Raw genomic sequence first — 19,273 nt, 5'->3', positions numbered from 1 at the left:
TAGATATTGAATAAAGATCTACACTGCTGTTGTTTGGCAGATTGTAAATTGCCCTGACTTTTAGCTCAAATAGCAACTATTAGCGCATTGTACTCAATACAGTAGTTCATTTTGGCCTATAAACATCATAGCTGTGATCTTTACTTTTCAGTGATCAACTGTGGAGACCCAGGAGTGCCAGCCAATGGGCTGAGATATGGTGAAGACTTTACCATTGGACAAAACATTACTTTCATGTGCCAGCCTGGCTACACAATGGAAACCGAGAGTTTCTCCACCATCACTTGTACCGGAAATGGTACTTGGAATGCCCCTGTGCCTTTCTGTAAAGGTAAAACTTGATTTAAACATCCTTTAACATTATAACAGTAACAGTTATAATAAATTGTGGTAGCATTTGACGGTAAGGTTAAATTTGTTTACATTAGTTATAGTGTTAAGTATCATGAAATAACAATGAACAATAATTTTACTGGCTTGATTCTCAATTTTTTTGACTTGAAAGACAATAGTTGTCAAACACAATATCCTAAAGAATTTCCTGTGGTATTTCTGCTGTAATTAAGACAGCTTAACATGTTTATAGCAGAAACTGGGAGTGTTGATTTATTAAAAATAATAAACCATTAATCATTTTGCGATTCAAGAAAATACAAGGCTCCGATTCTGTATGTTCTTCAATAAAAAGAGTTACTGAGGAGAACAAATGAATGTGATTTCAGTTCATAAGTTGATTTTTGTGTGTGTTTGTGGGTGTGTTCAACATTTACATTTATTTTCATTAGTTTCATCCAGAGGCCCCCCAGTGGACCCCGGCCCCCTGGTTGATAACCACTTATTATTTATTTAGCATTTTAAACTGAATAAATGAACATTTGTTAATGGACTGTGACCAAATATGGATTAACATTGAACAATGATATATATATTATCAAATTAACATTTACAGTATTTATTCATTTAGGATAATGATATTTAATGTGTCAATAATATGACAGATTGAACCTTATTATAAGTGTTACTTAATTTCCCATTACTCCCACAGGCTTCATCGTCCCAAGATTAACACATTACTCTAACATTTTCTCTGCCTAGTATAGTCAAAGAGCTTTATTGTTCACAAGGCAAGGCCTAAGATTATTCGCTCACTGATATATCTGCACATCTGGCCCCAACCGCCCCAAGCGTTAGCTGCACAGATGCTTCACCCAGAGTGGGTTGAGGTCTTCCAGCTTTGTGTCTTCACCCATTGTGATGGATGTCTTGTTTGAAATGTAGAGCTAAAAAAGGGAGGAATGTTTATCCACCCTTGTAGGTCATCCTTTCTTGTGCGATTGCACTACAATGAACGGTAAACATTCATGTTTTATCAACCAATCACAGTCGTACAACGGGAACACAAACACATTTGTAGACTGAGCGTTCACCCCTTAAGGGCTGTGTTGTCCAAATTGTTATAATCAGCTTTGACCTATGAGCCCTTGCATTTCTCGTAATTAATTTCACAAATGACTCCTGTCATCTTCCCACTGCCAGGAGATGAACTGGTACGGAATATATAAAGTAATATGAAATTGAATTCCAGGTTTGGACTACGCATTTGTGATCCTCACCAGTGCCCTGGCATCGAATGCCATTTTGCAAAGCTCATTTAGATAGACACAGATGTCTCATTTATTCCTGAAGGCAGCGGCCTCCTCCTGTCTCTTAAAGGACATGTTGTGCATACATATCCAAAGAGCCTTGAACTTCATATCCTCGGTCTGAACTGATCCATTAACATGCATGCTAAAGTGAGTCGACTCAAAAAAGAACCACTCCCACCTCTGTCAAACGCTTCAGGTGTGGGGAGCATCCTGACATTGAGTGTGTGTGTGTGTGTGTGTCCCTTCTGTCTCTTTCCTGCAGTTCTAGATGGTTTACATGAAATATTCATTAGCTTAGGAGCTCCATTCTGGTCCAGGCCTCTTTAAAGGATGCCAACACTGATTCTTATTAATAATACAACAATGGGCTTTGTTAGAAGTTTATTGGTTCTATCAACATGAGTGAAGCAAAGGCAACACGATAAAACTCATAAAGAAACAGTCGAAGCACAGTTTTTCCAGGCATTAACCGTCTTTACCATGGTATAAAGTGTGTGGGTGTGGGTGTGTGTGTGTGTGAGCACCATATTGGGGTGTTGCACCATAAATGGGGGCATGTGTCATCATGAGTGCCCGTTTGAGTAAGCCATTGGCTTCCTGTCTGGTAGAGTGTGATTGATTTTAAGGGCTCATGTGGTACCTGAGGACTGATAACCGGGAAAGAGGACTTACCTCACAGAGTTGTGCGGGCAGTTATTGGAAAAGATGGGGCCTCTAAGACAGATATAGCATTCAGTGACTTCAGTGGTGTTAGCAGAAGCAATTAATCTCTCTACCTAACTAAAACTGCTAGTCCTGTTATAGTTACTGCTACACTTAACGCTACACTTTTTTTTACACATGTAGTCTTCTATATTAATAATATTTTAACAGCTAATATATTAACTAAGGCAATGTTCCTGTGTCTGATATCTAAGATGTAACATCATTTAGACTGTTTCATAAAGAAGATTGGAAACGTGTAACCATGTTACCTGAGGTGTTGTATTCAAACAAACATTTTTCTTTAATTTATTGGAAATTAAGTTAACTGCAAACCACATTTGATTCCAAACTAACTACCTCCTATGGAGAGTTATGTTTATTTAATGTTTATTGCTAGAAGTAAATCACATCAAATAGGGATTTAAACTGTATTTATTTCTCAAATTTTGCTAACAAATTTGCAAACCGCATACAAAATAAATAGAAAATTATGCAGCTCATTTTATATTTACTTTGCCCTCCTGAGGCTAACAATCAGCATTTTCTGAAGGTTAAGCACCTCCTTTCACTGATCATTTGTTTAAAAGTGAAAAAAGGCCTGGAACGTGCCATTTTTATTATTTTAAGGGTGTTTAGACATTTGTGACACTCTCTGTGAAATCCAAGCTAAAGTCTCAAAATCGAATTGAGATAACAAGCATCAAAGATTGATTTCAACCATTAATTTCACTATGATTTAAATCTTTGGCATGGTCTTACTTAGTCAATATAAAATATATCAAGGTTACATTTTCACAGAATGTTCTTTACTGTATTAAGGATGATTTTATGTAGAAAACAATTAATGACTTGGGTTTTCACATCTCATTTTTACTAGAAATCAAGACAAATGTGCTATTATATTGGTTCCATTCTAATTGCATCAGACATGTCATTCTAAGTATGAGCTTAACTCTCCTCTGTTTAACGTCTTCCTTTAGCCGTTACCTGCACAGCTCCTCCACCCATCTCAAACGGCCTCCTTGAGGGACGTGACTTTGAGTGGGGCACCAGCGTGAGTTACAGCTGCTCCCCAGGATATGAGCTCTCTTTCCCTGCCATCCTCACCTGTGTGGGCAATGGTACATGGAGTGGTGAGGTGCCCCAGTGCTTGCGTGAGTACTGTACTACTCTATTAATATTAATCAAACTGACTGCTTCATCCCTGTGGGTTTTTGCAACCGACATTTCCCAAAAAAGCAGCAGAAAGTTCACACCTTGCCTTATGTCTGCAACTTATCTACTTGCTGTTGGCGAGGAAGTCATGATCAGACATTGATTGATCATTGGATCATCACTGAATGTGAACATATAGGTCTTGATATCTATTAGGTCTGCTGAATTAGGTAGTAATATTTGTTTAGGACACCAGACAAGGTGGGATATCAGTCTGTTTCAGCACAATGCTGTGTGATGTCTAAACTCCAGACATGGTAGGAGAATTTAAAGTTTAAAAAGCCTAGTTATCACAAAGGTACCCTTGTTTTAGCCCTCACATGAAGCAAAAGCAGGCAATGTAAAAAAATATATATATTTTGCTCAAAAAAGAAAGCATACTTCTGACTTTGTCAGGGTACTGATTTTTTCTTTCCTTCTCTTTCTTTACCACTTTTATTTTATATCTTGACAGCATATCTATAATTCATCAAGAAAAGTCAAGTTTGTAGTGCTAGATCTCAGGCACAGTAGTCTGACCAGCATATTTATGATGTATCAGTCAGCTGGTGACGTCAACCATGTGATTGATTTTCCCTCCAGAGACCTATTGTTTGCCTGACAGTGGCAGGGCAATGGATAACGTTTACCACAGGGGTTGGGACTTCCCCAGTATTATATATATTATATGTTCAGAAAAGCATAAAAGCATACTATTCGTACTATTCCTGCAGTATATAATGTGTAATCGTTTGGGGTCTGTACAGTATGCTTCTTTTTAAGAAGTGAATACTTTTATTCAGAAACCATGCATGAAATTGATCAAAAGTGACATTAAAGACATGTCATGTTACAAAAGATTAGATACGGTTAAAAAAACAAAAAACGTTTCATCAGTGCTATTAAGAAAAGTTTCTTCAGCACCAAATCAGCACAATAGAATTATTTCTAAAGAAGCATGTGACACTGCTGAAAATTCAGCTTTGCCCTCACAGGAAATTACATTTTAAAATATATTCAAATCGAAAAAGGTTCATTTAAATTGTGATAATTTCACAATATTACTGTTTTTACTGTATATTTCACCATGTGGCCCTGATGAGTATAAGATCCTCAAAAATACTGGATAACCAGATACATTTGCCAAAATCTGCAGTATACATACATCAGAGCACACAGCGTGATGCTACATCCCACAATGCAATCTGCTTGTTTTGACCTTCCTTTTCGAGTGTGATGAATGAACCATAGCCAGTGTATATTTCAGATTTTTCAATAAACAAGCTTTTTGAATATTCCTCACATTGCTGTATTCACAATTTCAGCGTCATTCATGACTAACCATTTGAGAATGATTTAGCTGAAAGTATTTCTTTGTGATCTCTGTGATTATAGCTAAGTTCTGTGGAGATCCGGGAGTCCCTGCTTTTGGCTCGAGGGAAGGCCGCAGCTTCATCTACCAGTCCGAGGTGTCATTTAGCTGCATGGCTCCCTACATCCCAGTAGGCAGTACTACACGCATTTGCCAGGCTGATGGCACCTGGAGTGGATCCCAGCCTCGCTGTATAGGTAAATCAATTATGCTGACACAGTTTGCTTGTTTAAACCATATGTTAAATTCCCAGTGAAACAGACTGCCATAATAATTGTTATAAGTATGTATATCAAAACCTCATAATGCTAAAACCAAATAATCAGCCAACTGAAACTGACCACTCCGTCCAACTCTGCTAAGCGAGAAGCAATTACGGTCACTTAAGTCATTCGTCTCTTTATGGTTTCATGGTTCAGTTCAGAAGCTAGGTGGTTAGAATTTCAAGTTTTCCCTCAAATAATGCTTTAGTCTTATGATTACCACCCACAACAACAAGCCCTTTTGGTATTATATGTCGCCCAGTGCATAAACAAGCTCAAAAGTATTTAGCAACAGCAACTCCAAATAAATTGATGCCCTCCCACAGCCGCTGTGACGCTGACACATCCAACGAGTGAAATGCCCATCCGCGTTTAGCTGTGAACTCATGGTAAGTCGCAATGACAATGCACCGGCGTTAGTGTTTATCCGAGGATAGTGCAAGATGGATTCAACAGATCTTCCGCACATGCAGCGCTTCTGTGAACGGAGAAAACAGAATAAAACTATAGGCTTACATAAAAAGGAATATATATGTCTATTCACTAAATATATTTCACGTAAATCATTGACAGATTAACAAAACTAAAGAAATACGGTTCATTGTGACGCATTCCAACGTTCTTGGAAAGGAAAACGAGACGGCAGAAAGTAGTTTTCTTTATTTTGCAAAAGCTTTACAGTTTTATTTGTTTTGCAAAAGCTTGACAGTTTTAAATTATGTCTTGCATCTGTATAACCATCCAGCGTTGGTATGGCCATATCGCGCTGGCGCCTCGCGCACACAAAGACATATTTTTGCAACATTGCAGCCTGTTCGTAAAATACAATACAGTTAAAGGAACGTATAAACGCTTGCAGTGCTCCGTTGTCCGATCTGTTGCGTTCAGCGTGACCACCGCCTCACTGTGCTGATATAGCTGATGTGAAGGATGATGTTTTACATTGATGAAAGTAAAAGCTTATAATAAATAATATTTTAGTAGATACTTTGCGAATATGGAAACATTTGGATTCGTGCCAAGTGAGAGAGGTAGGTATCAGTTTCACCTTTAATGTGGTTTTGGATTGACGTTTTTATAGCCTTTTATAAGTTTAGAGGATTTGTTGTGGAGAGAAACTAGTAACTGGGTTTATATTGTTTGTAAAAAAAATTGATTTACCGGCATTTTAGCCTAACTTACATCATTTCTGAATAATAGCCTAATAAAATGCTATTAGACTTAGACTTAGCCTATGTTTTTTTTCCTCAAAACGCAATTTTATACAAGTAGCGTTTTTTTAACAATGCAGCAAATATTTTAAAATATCTTTAATAATATACTTTAATGTTTTTAAAGCATTAATAGATTTTTTCTTTTGTTTAGTAGCCTACATTTAGAAACGTAAAAATTTAGAAAAGATGATGCTGTATTAGCTGTGACTAAGAGCAGCGTGTTAAGATATCTCTTTCTGTTTTTTCTTTTCTTTCTTTTTCTTTTTGTGTAAAGAAAACACTGTACATTATTATTTTTTATTATAGGCAAAGACAATTTTAAAAATAACGTTATTAACCGTTATTTTTTCTACTCAAACCGGTTTCGGAACGGTAATAATACAGAGGAACGCAGGAACGGAAACATTAAAATATCGATTCTGCTCGGAGTGAACCGATTGACTTTTTTTTCATTTTCAAGCCCTGGCTGCATGTATTGTAAATTGGATAAGAAGCATACTGTTTATATAGATATTTGTACAGTTTACGTAATATAAATGATCTGATTTGCAGGATTATAAATTATTCTGAAGATATGATGATATGATCTCTTTTACTTGTCAAATTTTTTTTTTTTTTTACCATTTTCTGTTTCTGACTTTTAGTTTACTAATTTTAATTATAGATAACTATTTTTTGGTAGCTTGACTATAGTTAAACTATGTGAAATCATGAGTTTGTAACTTAAGCTTCAAGTTTTGAGTCTTTGTTCCTTCCAGGGTTTATTTCGCATTCTACCCCAACAGATTTTTCCCTTGTTACTTTCACCCCAGGTTCCCTTACTGGAGGGTATTAAGGCACTGATCTCTGTAAAGCTGCTTTAGGGTGCTTTTGAATCACGAGAGACACCATAGAGACTGATGTGAACTGAATCAAAGTTATTATTCACAGAGAATTGTTTCTATCTTTTAAAATATAGAGTTCTGTGAATTAGTTCTAACAGTATTTCTATTTGTTTATTTATGCATACATGCATTATTTCTTTCACTTTTACTTCTTCAGTGTGTGTATGAACTGGCTTTATGGCTGTATTATCTTCATCCATTTCTCCATGTCTCATTAACAAAGACTCTTCTCACAGTCCCCCTAAGTACAGTGTTTATCTGATTAAACCCCTCAGTTTATATATCCATGAGGGAGTCCTTCTCCTAACATCAATAAATACATTGATAATTGTTTTTAATTGAGCAAGTAATTGAATAAATGGTCCCAACTCTGTGAGGCCATTATTGAGGAGCCGTGAACAGCCAGCAGGAGATTTGGATGAGCTCTGATTGGCGTTTTTAAGCATTTAGTGTATTGTGCCAACAGAAGATGTCAGCCATGGCCCCAAAGCAGGTGTAATCATTTAGCACTTTCATTGGTTTATTATCCTGGCCTCATATTACACCCTCAAAGACACCATGAAAAAGAATTATAGGGTGTTGGGGGGTGGAAATTAAGTGCTCTAAAAGGCAACTACATATTTATACATAATAATTCTTATTAAATGAATCCTGTTGGCTGTTCTCACTGACTATGTAGTCTAGTTCAGTGGCACAGATGCAAAAAATCTAATTCAACTAACCTTAAAATTTAGCATAGTTAGGTGTAGCAAAATCAGAGATTTTTCAAAGTTATCTTTTGTTGTTGATGAAAAAAATGTGCATTCAGTTGCAGATTCATCTGTCAGTTGGTAGAAGCTGACAAATTAGGTAGATGACATGACCTCATCCTCGAAAACTTTGAACTAAACTATGCAGGGTACAAGAAATATGACCCAAGCATCAATAACACAATCACTTGGGCGAGGACAGGTTTATGCTGTCCTTAGTGTGTTTTGTGCAATGCATTATTAGCAACCAAGAACATGAAACAATCAGTAACATTTAGACACCAAAATTATTCATTTTACTATGCAACCAATATCATATTGTTGGGCATACGCAACTTTTATTTTAATATATTATATTATATTATATTATATTATGTTCTTCGTCTGTGTATAAATATTTCTGTTTATAAAAGTGTATCTTCTGGTGGTGACAATCTGATTTCTAATACTTGTTAAAAAAAAAAAAAAAAGGATGCGAGTCAGTGAATCAGATGTTCTAGTTTCTACTTTATACTATTTGGCCTCCTACTGGGCGCTTCCTTCAAAATCAAAGCAACACGAACACTGTCTGCAGCTCTCTTCTCAATATGGCAATGCAGTCATATATTTTCTGTGTGCTGACTCAGTATTAGAAGCTCCACGGTTAAAAAACGGCATGGAAAAGGGGTTGGTTGTGTAAGCCTTGCAGGTTGTCCTGTCATTTGCACGCCTGCATTGAATCAAGGGTCTCTGCGTCAGCTCAAAAATGTGCTCTACATCCCAATTACAGAGCAGCACAGCTGTGTCGTAGCAGATTCACTGCTGCAGCAACACTGCCCCCTGCTGCGTCTCCATCAGCCCACCATAAAAAAACAACTGTTACGACACTGCTGCAGCACTTACATAAACACACAGGCCCCATAACCATCACTATAACCCGAGTCTTAACGCTGCTTTGAGAGATGTGTTTGGGATCATGAAGGGAGATGTAGTTGAAATGCTGTTATGCTCTTATGGAGGTGAAAAAGAAACTGCCTCAATTGTGACAGATAAGAAGATGCTGAGAAGAAGAGTGTGACTGGATATTCATTTGTTTTGTCTTCTTCCTTTCTTTTCTCAGAGCCAACTCGTACCACCTGTGAGACCCCTGGGACACCCCGTTATGGCTCTCTTAACAGGACCTTTGGCTTTAAGGTAGCAGGATGACTACATATATAATTAAAAACATGTGGAGTTCATGTCAGCTTGAGTGCTGATCTCATTAAAGCCTAAAAGGGGCAAACTAAAATTCTAAGAAATAAGGACTAATATAAACCATCTACTCTGAAATGTATTATTAAATATAAAAAGTTACATTATTTTTCAAAAAAAACAAAACTTCCACTCATATATTATACATATATTTTTACACTTATATATTGTACTCATGCACATATATTATTATATTATATTATACTATACTATACTATACTATACAGTGGTTTCCAACCCTCCATTGTCCAAAACACCTTTTTCTAGATGTTTGGGATATACTGAAAAGGACTAATGTAAAATATTTTTTGCCAAAAAAAGATGCCAGAAAAATGTGTTTATAAAAAACTTTTAAAGTGCCCAAAGAGTTAAGATAAGATTTTGTTAATTTATTACTTTTCCAGGTCTAGAAACCACACTTATATAATTCTTCAAATAAAAATAACAATTATTGAGGGGGTGAATTCAAATAAGAAATGGTTTTGTCTTTATTTTAAAGACTTTAAAGTCATCTTGGCCCCGACCACCTCGTTGAGAATCACTGCTTTTTAAAGGAAAGTTAATCAAAAATGAAACATTTTGTTATCACATATTATTCAGATATTATCCCTTATGTCATTCCAACCTGAAACTACATGGCGTATAGAGCATGAGTTGTATGAACAATAATCAGTGTCAAAGATCCTTTTCAGTTTCACTGGATATAGAAATTAATACAGCCGTTGGAATAACTGTCATTTTTAGATGAGCTGTTTCTTTAGTCCTCAAATTAATGGTTAAAAAGAACAGGTTTGCCTTCAAATAAAGATTTCAGACCTTCCCTCATTCTTTCATGAAAGCGATTTTAATGATTTTCAAAGAATGATTCATGGCTTTTCTCAAACACACTTCAGACAAACTACTTGGTGTAGGCCCTCCATTCCCTCCCATCCACTACAAAATATTATTAAGACCTCTCAAGACTTTACCACTTGAGGAGCGGTGAAATGTATGCATGGATGTAATAACCACCAGAGAACCACTCGAAAAGAGCAAAAAAACTTCAACTTCTCAGTAGTGCAAATGAATCTGATTATGTTTTGTCAGGGGAGCAGGACAGAGGGGTGAACTGAAGGAGATGTGAGGAGAGAAAAATAGAAACTCTGAGTCTGCTGAGGAAGAGCATTCATCGCCAAGATGTGCTGGCATTAAGAATTCAAGTCGTTACAGTATCAGAGGTCAAGTCCTGCAGAGGCTTCATGAAACGGCTAAATATCATCCTTTCTATATTCGTAAATCGTTTGTCTGGCCTCGAGAAAAAGGAGCCAGTCAAGCTCTTTTGCTTTCTGGGACTTAATGATGTTGGAGTCAGTGAGAGGAGATATCACGCACCCCAGATAAGCGCCAGTGTCTATGGATCGTCAACCGTGTTTACAGTGAGCAGGGACATGTTAATCAATTAATGTGCTAAGCCCACATCCCACTCGGTGGCACATAAATAATTTACTTCCCTCAGATGTATACTAAAGCACAACCCACTTATAGGAATATATGCAACACTTTTTTTTTGTCCCATGACCTTGCTGATTATAGCATATGGTAGCCACATTCACATGATGAGCACTACCATATATATTATGGAAATAAGTGCTTACATCACTAGTGGCCCGGAAAGAAGGTCACAATGGATTCCTTAGTGTATGTTCTGGTGATTGCATTAGCTGTAGGTAAAGTAGGTAAGTACCATATATGAGAATATCCACCCGACATTAGCACACATCCATTTGAGCTTTTAAGAGAGCGAGTCTGGGAAGCAGATGGTGTACGACGATGCAGAAGAAACCTGAAAGATGTGAAATTCTGAGCGACACCTTTGTAGTCTCGGTCTTTTGTAGCATCTGTCCTCGAGTGAAACTCTGTCATTCAAAAGCTGGAAGTATTAGGTGTTTAATATTGTGTTTAATCTGCCGCCAGAAGAGAGTTATGGGAGCACAGTGTCTGATGGGATGTGTGTGTGTTTTGTGTAGGTTGGAAGTATGGTGTCTTTTCAGTGTCAGCCTGGTCACCTGCTGCAGGGGTCCACCACACGACTCTGCCAGGCCGACTTAACCTGGAGCGGGTCCCAACCGGAGTGCATACGTAAGTGTTCACTATAACACATCCATGGGAATCTGTTAAAATACCAGTTTATATTTGTGGGTAAAGTTTCTTATTTATAAAGGTCAATGCTAAATGTATTTGTATAACTAAGATTCAGATAAATGGGTCCACAAGTGTTGTAGTTGAGAACAGCTCGTTCAAGTCCAAGTTAAAACTGAGACCAGAAGAGAGTCGAGTTCATGTTTAGACAAAAGGGGCTTTTGCACCAGAGCAACATTCTTATAGTTCCTAGAACTATTGGTGGAAGTTCCCGCTTTTTGGCATGTTCGTACCACAGGAAATAGAAAAGTATTTAGTTCTAGGAACTCTGTTTGGGGGAACTAATTTCAGAGTAGGGTCTATAACAGTTCTATTGGAACTACCAGTGATGTAAGTGTATGCTGATTAGCCAAACACATACGAAACACCAGCTACTTGGTCTTGGCTGTCAAGTCTTAGTCCAAGATTATAATTTCTTGCTCTTGGTCTTGGCTGTCAAGTCAGAGTCTGAGGCCATTATTTCATAGTCCAAGACCATCAGTTTAGGTCTTGTCGTGGACTCAACCCTATGCTATCTGTTGGCCTTGAACTGGTCTCGACTACAACACTGTCCAGTTCAACTTGAATTAACTATTAAATGCCAAGTATTACACAAACAAAAGGTTAACATCAGTTAACTTGCATTTTAAAATTAATGTTTTTGCTCTGCTAATGACAGTAATTCCAGTGAGTTCACATTCATAATGATGTACATTTCACAACATTCGTCACATGCTACTAAATCTAAATTATTCATTCCACTGAAGAGAGTAGGACAAGTTTATTTCTGTTCTTATATTAACATCAGAAAATATGGTGGAAAATGCACTAGAAACGTATTTATGAACAGTCTTTTGCAATAAACTAAATAGGCTTTTATGATGCAACAAAGTACTAGAGTAAACCACTCATCTATTGTTTAGAAAAAGATGTCTGGGCTTTATAGAAGCTACTTTTTTTTAGTCTGACTGAATATACATGTTAATAGCAGTAGTTTCTGTTAGATTGACTACCATTTGGATGTAAATGTGTGCTCCCTCCTCATATAAATTAGATTTCACAACCATCCAATGATGTCATAATTCTCAGTGGCACACTGCTGATAACCATTTTATACTTTATGATTGTTATTAAAGGAAATACTCCACATAGTAAATCATTTTATTTTCTGTATCGAGCTGCAGTTCCTTTACACAGCAGTGTGAAGACACTGTGTGAGTTACACTGTGAATATTGCTCATAGCTAAAACTATCAGTGTGAAACAGACCTTTGGGTGACTCTGAGACTACTGTAATCATCTGACCAATGTACTGCTTCTCTGAGGTTCATTTGAACAGATGATGTACATACTAAAAGAGAATCGCTTTGAAAATGTCTCATATTATCTGAAAGGGGGAAGATTGTTTCTCACACAATGGCCACTTGAGTTGAATTGCTTCTGAATTACATGGGTGATAAATATGAGTTGTGATACCCTGACTACACTCCCCTGGTTCACTTCTTCAATTGACAAATCACTGATCTCATAGTGATAAATGTCCATCTGTGTGCTTAGAGGGTTAAAGCAGACTACCTCCTTAAATAATCTATTTTCATTACTTTGATAAAAATAAAATTCTTAGTTTCTTTAGTTAAAATTCCAACAGGTTGCTCTTTTTTATGTCAGTTGAGTTCAATTTCAAATCCGTTCCCTGTAAGTGTTTCTAATGTAAGTGTTCGCAAATGGATGAAGATGATTCACCCAACTCTGGTGGGTTATCATGGTGAGCTACGAGGCTTGTGATTGGATTATGTCCATTTACCAACAGAAGCTCCAAAATCAACATCGGTAAAGCAGGCTGAAGTACGAGAAAACAGCTGGCCTCCAATTTCACAAGACAGATTGCCATTCAGTTGAAGCATTTCAAAAGCTAATTACATTTTGCATCATGCCACTGCCCCAAAGTTCTGTCATTGTTTTGCAAAAATTAGGAAATTAAAGAATGAGATGGCTAGGAAGACACAGCAATTCCCCTCGCTTAATTGTAAATCTGTGATAAAACAGCTTTTGTGTGCTCGCACCTAATCACACCATTTTTTCCCTCAGAATAATCGAGATCATTCTGTAATTACGCTCTGTAATTTTGTTTACACAAAGCAGTTGGCTACTCACAGAGTCAGGCTGAGTGCTAAATCATCTTTCTCATTCCCCTCTTTTATTTTACATAGAATTGGATAATGACTGGCTGTCCTTTCCATTAGCGTTCCACTAGATTCGTCTCCAAAGAAATAATGTTTCTTTTCTCTTTATTTTTACTCGTGCCTTGCTCTGTCCAGAGAATATATTTATTTACTTCAAGTGGACTGTATCATATCATTTATAGCAATGGGAGGTGTTTGACCTGCAAAAAGCTATAGATTAGTAGTGTGAGTGTGATGTACAAATGCAGTTATTATATACATTTAAGTCATTTATTTTTTAGGAAAAGAAGGAATAATTGTGATCATGTTGGGTATTTGCACAATTTGAGGGGAAAATAATTATAAATCATAAATTATTTTAAACTCTGATATCTCCTTACATCTCTCTTAATATTAGGAAAGAGCATGAATAACAATATGAATTTAATGTCAAAGATGTTCAAAGCACATTTTGATTTACATTTTCTCAATAAATGAGCAGAATGTATTGCAATAATCCCTGTGCTCCCATATTATGCAGCAATGTAACTGGAAACTAATAGTTTCTTTGCCTGGCTACATTCTTTTCTTTTGTGGCTGTACTGTTGATATAGTGATCATGGATAGAAACCCTTATAAAAGTCTTGGATAAAAGAACTAGGTCCAGTGCACCGAGCCAAAACCTCAATCCAGCTACTTTTGATCAAAGTCATAGTGATGATGGAGCTGTTGGAATGACTGGGTGAGCATTGGCTTACGTTTGATCTGCTGGTGTGACAGGTAAAGGTGCGCCCCCTTTAAGTGCCATCTGCCAGAATGCATCAACGTCTGCCACACTCAGGTTCTCAGCCAGCTTTTGTAGGCACAGGAACGTGGCGGTGTCAGCTACTGAAGGAGAGAGCATAGATCCTCTCTAAAGAAACACGCCATGTTGTCTTTAAAGTTCAAACTTCATTTTGATTTTGCCCACTGAAGTTTGAAGTCTGATTATATGGGGACCGAGACTGTTTGCTAGATGCTTTCATTTCATTTCATTTCTTTTGTTTCTCTTTTTAAATGACTTTTGTTCCCTTTGTAGCCCACAGTTGTAAACAGCCAGAGAGTCCTCCTCATGTGGATGTCGTGGGTATGGATCTACCCTCCTATGGTTACACCCTCATCTACACTTGCCAGACTGGCTTCTTTTTGTCTGGGGGCTCTGAGCACCGGGTCTGCAAGTCTGATGGAACCTGGACTGGGAAGATGCCTGTGTGTCGAGGTATCAATTTCACGTTCTCTGCCAGCACTTTTAACATATATGATGTATACAGAATATTCCCATCAGAAACATTAAATCGTGTCCCCTCAGATTTGACTGATTGGAGGTTTTTTTACTCATTTTAATTTATTCTTTTTTTTTTTACTTTATGACATTTCATTAATTTTATAGAACATGATCAATGAGTCAAAAAGTGTCTGTTTGATTGCAATTTTGCTTTGTCTACTAATATATAAATGAAAAATTAGGGGTCAGTAAGATTTTTTTTTTAAATGAATACTTTTATTCAGCAAAGATTCATTAAATGGACCGTTAAAATAGACATTTAAAATGTTACAATATATTTCTTTAAAAAATATATATATTTTTCAGTAATTTCAGTAATTTGACAATATTATTTTAATTTTACTGTATCTGTATACTGTATCTTACATTTTTATAAACGTACTTAGGTGTTTGTGATATGACCAAAATCTTATATCACAATACAAGTCATTGTTATTTCACAGTATATATCACTATAGTTATTTTTGCTTTAAATACAGTCTTTATGATATCAGAATTTTTTAAACCATAGAAAAAAACTCAGTAAAGAACAAGTAAACAGTCAGCGATTTAAATAATAAGAAACTAGTTACAAGCAATAGGACAAAAAAAAAAAAAAAAAAAGAGTAGAACAAATAAATAAGACACGGTATTGTATAGTAATCAAATGTATAAAAACAATGCATATTTTTCACTATGTAAAATTTTTTATATATTTCTACTTATTAAAGTTACAAAAGTGATTTAGCTGTTACTGTAAGAGCTGCCCAGGTCCAATATACTGTTACATGTTTTCTTTCTCAGCTGTTTGCTTTCGCTTAAGACCTAAATTACTGTGTTGATGAGGATACTTAAAAGATGGGCATTTTTACAAATACAAGTGTGTTTTTAACCATTCAAGGCAAAAATAACTTCAATACTCCCGCACTCTATGAGCACAGTCTTCATGTGTTTGGCACCTCTCTGACGGTGCTCAGAAACAGTTTGTCAGACAGCGCTTGCATTTAGTGAAATAAGTTCTCTTTAACTGCTGATTGCATTTCAACAGCTTAAAATCACTTATTTTTAAACCGCAATGCTTAAAAACGCATGCAAGCCATACGTTTTCGTGACTATGTAGGCTAGCACAGCAACCTCATGTGAGCGTGTAACCACGACAAGAGACGATAGTTAAAAATCTCTACCGGTTGATCAATTTTTTACCGGTTAATCATGTCTATATCACCCACCCCTAAACGTACTGAATTGTTAAGTAAGTGAATACTCTCAGTGTTTTTTCAGTCACCACAAAGAGCCTCCTCAAAAAATAAGGTGCATGATATCCCTGATTTTATAGCCTTTTCCCTATTTACTTTTAAATTTCAGAATTAAATGTAATTTATTTCTCTCTATTCTCTGTTATGACATGTTTTGCTAAACCAGACAACATCTCTCTTTTCTGATAACTGACTTTGCACTTCCTGCCCAAGTGAGCGTGTGCTCAGGTGGGGTGCCGGAGCGCTAGCGTGTGGCCAGCATGCTGCAGTGCTGTGATTTTATCTTCCTCATCTTCATCCTGCAGCTCCGAGCGCTGCCACAGCACCCCAGCACACGCCGCCGTGCACGCACACAGCTGTACACTTCAGGCTTTCCAGTAATTACTGCACATAAACAGATGTGATTGTCTATAAAAAAATTCCCAAGCGGTCGACACGGAGATTCTCCAAACTGTGATGGAGCTGTCTTTCTCCCTCATTTTTCTGCGCCTGTCCTAAACAGCCTCCTTTTGAATGTTCAGCTGCTGCTTGATATGTTGACCATGTCACCCCCCTGCTGTCTGCAGTCACCTGATTTTTCTTTGTGAAAGGGAAGAAAGGAGGCACACTATTGCCTGGGGATGTTACTGTACGCATGAAATGATAAAAGTGATGCCAATTTGATCTGTCAATCTTTTTTAATATAAATGCCTTATTCATTTTTGCTCTTTCTTTCCCAGCGGGCTCCAAACTCTCCGAAAAGCCTATTAAACCAGTCCCAGGGACACCGAGTCCGAAGCTAAATGGTGGGTGCTTATTACTTTCATTTGAAAGACTACTTATGAGTGTTAAGTGCACCTCATTTAGGATGCATAATTTTGGCTGAACATCTCCTCTATTTGGTCACAGAGTACAATGGTACCTTAAACAGTCACTATCCGTGATGTATTCCAGACCACAGCCCCAGGAGGAAGGGACTAATGAGGAGAAAAGGGGTTCCAGTTAGTTTGACAGTAAAGTAGTCTGGCAGCCGCAAGAAACTCGACTGGAATCACAAGATAATCCTACTGAACTTTGCCAGACTTTCTTAGAGCATATTGCGTATCTTACGTTTATATACTTAGAGAGCAGGATTAAGTAGGAGACAAGCTGGTGTCCTTCAAAGATTTAAGTGTGCAATGATGGAGCTCCTCCAGGTTGGAACACCTACAGCAAATATGACTCCTCTGAGTCACTTGAGTCTGTGACAGAAAGGACAAACCAGATATCCAGTGTGTTTCTAGAAACTGATGGATCCTAGGATCAGTAAGACACGGAGAACCCTTGGAGCTACTGGGTTCTGAAACGGTAGATTACAGGAAAATTGACTGCCTTTGTGAAGACTCAGAGCGTGTTATCTGAAAACTCCGGCCAACACATTATTTCTTATCTGGCTCTATTATAAATATCTTAACTGAATAACTGAATACTTTGTTGAATTATACGCTGAATTATGGCTATGTTTGACTTAATCATTTGCCTTGCTTAAGCAGTAAGATATAAGAGGCTATATTTCTGTATATAAATATATTTATATATAATTAGGTACATACTAACATATAAATATTTATTAATGTATTTATTTATTTAGAAATATCCAGTTTATAACATCAACTAGATTTAATAAAATAGATCAAATAAAATATAGCTCTGTATACAGAAATATATACAAAATATATTACAAAATATATATATATATATATAACATTTTTAAAACAATATTTCATGTATTTTATAAAAAATATATTTCTATACATTTTTTTGTTTTTTTTTTGGAAAAACATTAGATCACGATATATTATGCATTATATAATGTAACCGTTTTTAGGGTGAATTAAGGTTAATCAGGACATTTTTCCCGAGTCATTTCAATGGCACAACGTGTACCTGAATTCACTTAGGTTTTTAATGAAAGTTATGATAAAGTTACTAAAAACCTAGTACTAAACCTAAAACCTAGTAAATACTGGGGGTCCCCGGGTTGCTGAAATTCTTGGTTGTAGATCCTTAAAGATTATGGTTCATACACAGTTGGTTCTTATAGTAGTTTGGTATTATAGCATTTTAGCATGGCTGAAACAATGCGTCAACCAATCAACTAACAGAACTATAGAAATATTTAGTTTTATTGTTTTTTCTGATACTACATACTATACTCACTTTTGCCAATATAAATATAATATAGTAGTGATTCATTTTAATGTATATGATAAGAGAAATATCATGAATTTAATAGATACGGAAAATATTCAGATGTGTGTATGTGAGCGTTATATGTTTTATAATATGAAATGTCCATGGATTGATATGACTAATATTGAAAAATACTATTTTAATAATATTATTAATAATACTGAATGTGTCTTTGCTTTGTTTATTTGTTTACAGTTCCTAATGATGTATTTGCCCCTAACTACATCTGGAAGGGCTCATATAACTACAAAGGAAGAAAACAACCAATGACTTTGAGTATCACAAGCTTTAATACAACCACGGGTAGAGTTAACGTCACATTAACAAGCAGCAACATGGAACTGCTTCTTTCAGGTTGGTTTATTGTTAAACTCTGCAGATTTACTGAGCTGACAGAACACATTATTATTACAGGCATACAAACAGAGGAAGCAAACATGAGGACTGTGTTCTTACCATCACAGAATCTGATTCAGCCCATCAGAGTCAAATTAAACTAGACCGTTAACGAGTTAGATCATTAGACTGACTGTACCACCTTCCTCCTCCACTCATGAGACTGAGTCTTTATAAAGCTGACATATGCTTTACATCATCTAATTAATCTTAGACACTCATATTGGCCAGCCATCAGGAATAATCACTGGTGAATAAAGGTGAATAAACCACCAGTCACTCAAGTGAAAAATGGACTTGTCGGAATGGTAATATGATCATAACAGTGAACCATCAACTGATTAGTCATCAGCCAGTTGGAGGGCAAGGAAATATATCTGTTTGTCCAAAATGCTGGAGTGCCATTAGCCATGTCTGCATGTTCTCAATTAGCTTCTTGTTTGTAGTTTAGAAAGTGGGCAGTTAGGTCAGGAGAAGTGCTTGTAGACAAAGAGCTGTGTCTTAGGTAATGCGGGGCTTGTCAATACTTTTA

At 36.6% G+C, this 19,273-nt stretch overlaps 1 protein-coding gene across 1 annotated transcript in view; it reads left to right on the top strand.

Annotated features, from left to right (window-relative positions):
- Window positions 1-19,273, top strand: part of LOC306885654 (CUB and sushi domain-containing protein 3-like) — a 405,244-nt gene that overhangs the window by 381,503 nt on the left and 4,468 nt on the right. The window contains exons 59-66 of the mRNA XM_079442324.1: window positions 152-331; window positions 3,332-3,505; window positions 4,941-5,114; window positions 9,127-9,200; window positions 11,264-11,375; window positions 14,654-14,833; window positions 16,854-16,919; window positions 18,541-18,699. Of these exons, the coding sequence (XP_079298450.1) occupies window positions 152-331; window positions 3,332-3,505; window positions 4,941-5,114; window positions 9,127-9,200; window positions 11,264-11,375; window positions 14,654-14,833; window positions 16,854-16,919; window positions 18,541-18,699 (1,119 nt within the window). The remainder of the gene's footprint in view (window positions 1-151; window positions 332-3,331; window positions 3,506-4,940; window positions 5,115-9,126; window positions 9,201-11,263; window positions 11,376-14,653; window positions 14,834-16,853; window positions 16,920-18,540; window positions 18,700-19,273) is intronic.

This window comes from Barbus barbus, assembly GCF_936440315.1.
Source record: "Barbus barbus genome assembly, chromosome: 19".
Classification (NCBI taxonomy): domain Eukaryota; kingdom Metazoa; phylum Chordata; class Actinopteri; order Cypriniformes; family Cyprinidae; genus Barbus; species Barbus barbus.
This window is presented reverse-complemented; position numbering and strand designations above follow the sequence as displayed.